A 2,842-nucleotide genomic window follows, 5' to 3' on the forward strand; every position below is an offset into this window, starting at 1 on the left:
GAGCGCCCCTGGCCGGGCCTCACTCTCCCAGGATTCGGCCTCCTCAGGGCTCCAGGCCACAGTCACATCGCTGCCCGCCTGGCCTGGGCGCACCCTCACTGCCTCCTCCAGCGGGGATCGCCCCCTTTGGCTCTTGAGCCCCAAACCTGCAAGCGAAGAGGAGGAGGTGGGCTCTTCAGTCCCATCTGGTCTGGGCTCAGAGCTGAGGCAAGGCAGAAACAGGGCTCAGTGGCAAGCGCTTGGCTGTCAGGTTCAGAGTCCTGGGCTGGACAGACCCGAGCCTGTTTCCTCCTCCATAAAATGGGGACATGATAAAAGGCCGGCAGAGAGGGCAGAGGCAGAAGCAGAGTCAGAGGCAAGGAGTCCGCTGATCCTGCCCCAGAGGCACCAAGTATACACCTAACCAATCTGGGCTTCCCTCCCATAATAGGATCCAACCCCACTCTCTGAGCCCTGACAATTCAAACTCCAAAACTTAAGAGATTAAGGTAAAGTTCGTAAACGATCCAAACTCTCACTATTCATTATCAGAAACAGGACTCACATGGGTTCAGCTACCGTGGTTCCTCTCACTACACAAGCTCTTGTCTTCTTTTTTTATAAACTTTAAAAAAAATTTTTTTTATTGGCTTCAGAGAGAAAAGGAGAGAGAGTGAGAGAGAGAGAGAGAGAGAGAGAGAGAGAGAAACATCAATGATGAGAGAATCACTGATCAGCTGCTTCCTGCACGCCCCCTACTGGGGATCGAGCCCAGATCTCCTGGTTCATGGGGGGACCCTCAACCACTGAGCCACACCTGCTGGGCCAAGCTCTTGTCTTCTAAGCTCAAGAATGGAGTTGGATCCAGAGGGATCCTAGCCCACCACATCGAGTCGTGTAGATTATGTGAGATGACCCCCACATAGAGCTCAGAAAGGTCCTGGCTTGGAGAGGTTCCAGGGAGCGTGGCCTCTACCACACAGGCCCAGGCCCAGGCCCTGGGGCCCAGCACGTGTTTTCACGGTCAGCACCTCTTCCCAGGGCAGCCTGGAGGGCCCTGCAACCACCATTTGGACGGAGTCCCAGCTCTGTCCCTTTGGTGTCCACTGACATGAGTCTCAGGTCCCTTGTCTATAAAACAAGGAGAACACCTCTATGTACTGGGCTGTGAGAACCACATGAGAAAATGTCCATATGTGTGCTCAGCCAGTGCTAGCATGTTGCAAGCACCCACCATATATTAATACATGTTCAAAGGCAAAGAAAAATGAACATTAACACACAAAAATAAATCAGCCAGGGCTCTTGCAGACGGGCTGGGAAAGCCCACTTTGGAGCCAGCTGAGAGGGAGTGAGGAGGAAGACTGAGGATTCCAGCAGGACGTGCAGGGAGTGTGGCCTGCCTGGACCCTCTCTCTGCTGCTGGGACCCCCAGGGAGGCTACTGCCTCCAGCTCAGAGAAACCAAGGACTCCGAGGGTCCTGGCTGCACCTACCGCTTACCCACAGCAGCGTTCCGGGAGTTTTCCCGCTTTATGTCCCAGAAAAGGTCCCGCTGAGCAGGGTCCAGGGACCCCCATTCTTCCTGGGAGAAATAGAAGGGAATGTCTCCAAATGTCACAGGTCCCTGAAATGAGGTGAGAGATCCCGCTCAGGGATGCCTTGCTCAGGGCTCGCCTGGCAGCCGGGAGGAAGAGGATTGGGATGGGGAACAGGATGGGCCCAAGCAGGAGCAGGAAGGATGGAGAGGCTTTGAGAAGGCAAGGCCCATAGAGAGTCGTCAGTACCAATGGCCTCAGAGGGGACAAAGGAACTGGTAACTTACATGGATCTCAGAGGCAAAGCAGGCATTCGTTTTCTGTTTGGTACTCCCCTCCTTAAGAAGAGCAGGAAGCTGGGCTGAAAGAAAAGAACAAAGCTTCAGAGAGGCCAACTCAAGCTAGATATGAAACCCCACACACTCTCCTATGTGCACATACATGCACACACACACACGCCTAAGCTTCGCAGAACAGGTACCCTTCCTGGTACCCTTAGGGCAAAGCCCGGGAAGGAGCTTACTCACCACCATGGCTGTGCTGCTCCCGGGGCACAGGTGGCTGGTTTTGTGCTCCCGCCTTAGGGGGAGGTCCCTTGGCCTGAGATCCCTGGACTGCAGTCTGGGGTTCCACCTCCTCTGAGGGCACGTCCTGTGCAGGAACCACAACATGTTCATCAGCGCCGAGACCAGATGGGGAAGACAGAGTTTAACCCCTGGGAAGGAGACATGGGACATGTCCCTCACGAGGCTGGGGTTTGGGGAGAGATCAATACAGGCCCCAGGAAAATCCAGAGGAGAAGGTGTTACCAGGCAGTGCCATGAACCCGGGGACACTCACTGATCAAACACAAGGCAAGAACCAGCCCCCAAAGGAGAGAATCACAGAGCCATTTAGCGAGGAGGAGTGTGTGTGTGTGTGTATGGGGGGGAGACCTCCCTGTGAAGGAAGAAACCCTTAACCCAGTTACTCAGCACCTCCCCAGATGCGTCCAGTGTCAAGGACCCAGCACCTCACAAGACCGTAGGGCCCACATGTACAGCTCTACCTTCTCATGCCCCCTCTGGGGCTCTCACTATGCACATCACTGTATCCCCAATTCCTGGCCTAGAGCAGAACATGAATAAACATTGGCAGAGCTTGTGTGGCGCTAAAACCTGCCTTTCTGGAACATGCCTGCTTCGGTCCTGCTCTGCCTTCCAAGGCCACCAAAAGGAAACCAGATTCACTTGGACAGTGTCTTTCAGGCAGGCAGCCCCTGCGACCTGTGACATGCTCCTGTGGGTGTTCTCCCTGGCTCTGCAGGCTCCCCCCCCCCACCCCCCC

At 55.1% G+C, this 2,842-nt stretch overlaps 1 protein-coding gene across 1 annotated transcript in view; it reads right to left on the reverse strand.

The window, feature by feature from the left end:
- Positions 1-2,842, reverse strand: part of ZNF213 (zinc finger protein 213) — a 5,464-nt gene that overhangs the window by 1,357 nt on the left and 1,265 nt on the right. The window contains exons 2-5 of the mRNA XM_005873012.2: positions 2,044-2,167; positions 1,804-1,877; positions 1,482-1,605; positions 7-146 (exon numbers count right to left, since the gene is read on the reverse strand). Of these exons, the coding sequence (XP_005873074.1) occupies positions 7-146; positions 1,482-1,605; positions 1,804-1,877; positions 2,044-2,167 (462 nt within the window). The remainder of the gene's footprint in view (positions 1-6; positions 147-1,481; positions 1,606-1,803; positions 1,878-2,043; positions 2,168-2,842) is intronic.

Source organism: Myotis brandtii, unplaced genomic scaffold (genome assembly GCF_000412655.1).
Source record: "Myotis brandtii unplaced genomic scaffold, ASM41265v1 scaffold397, whole genome shotgun sequence".
NCBI classification, from domain to species: Eukaryota; Metazoa; Chordata; class Mammalia; order Chiroptera; family Vespertilionidae; genus Myotis; species Myotis brandtii.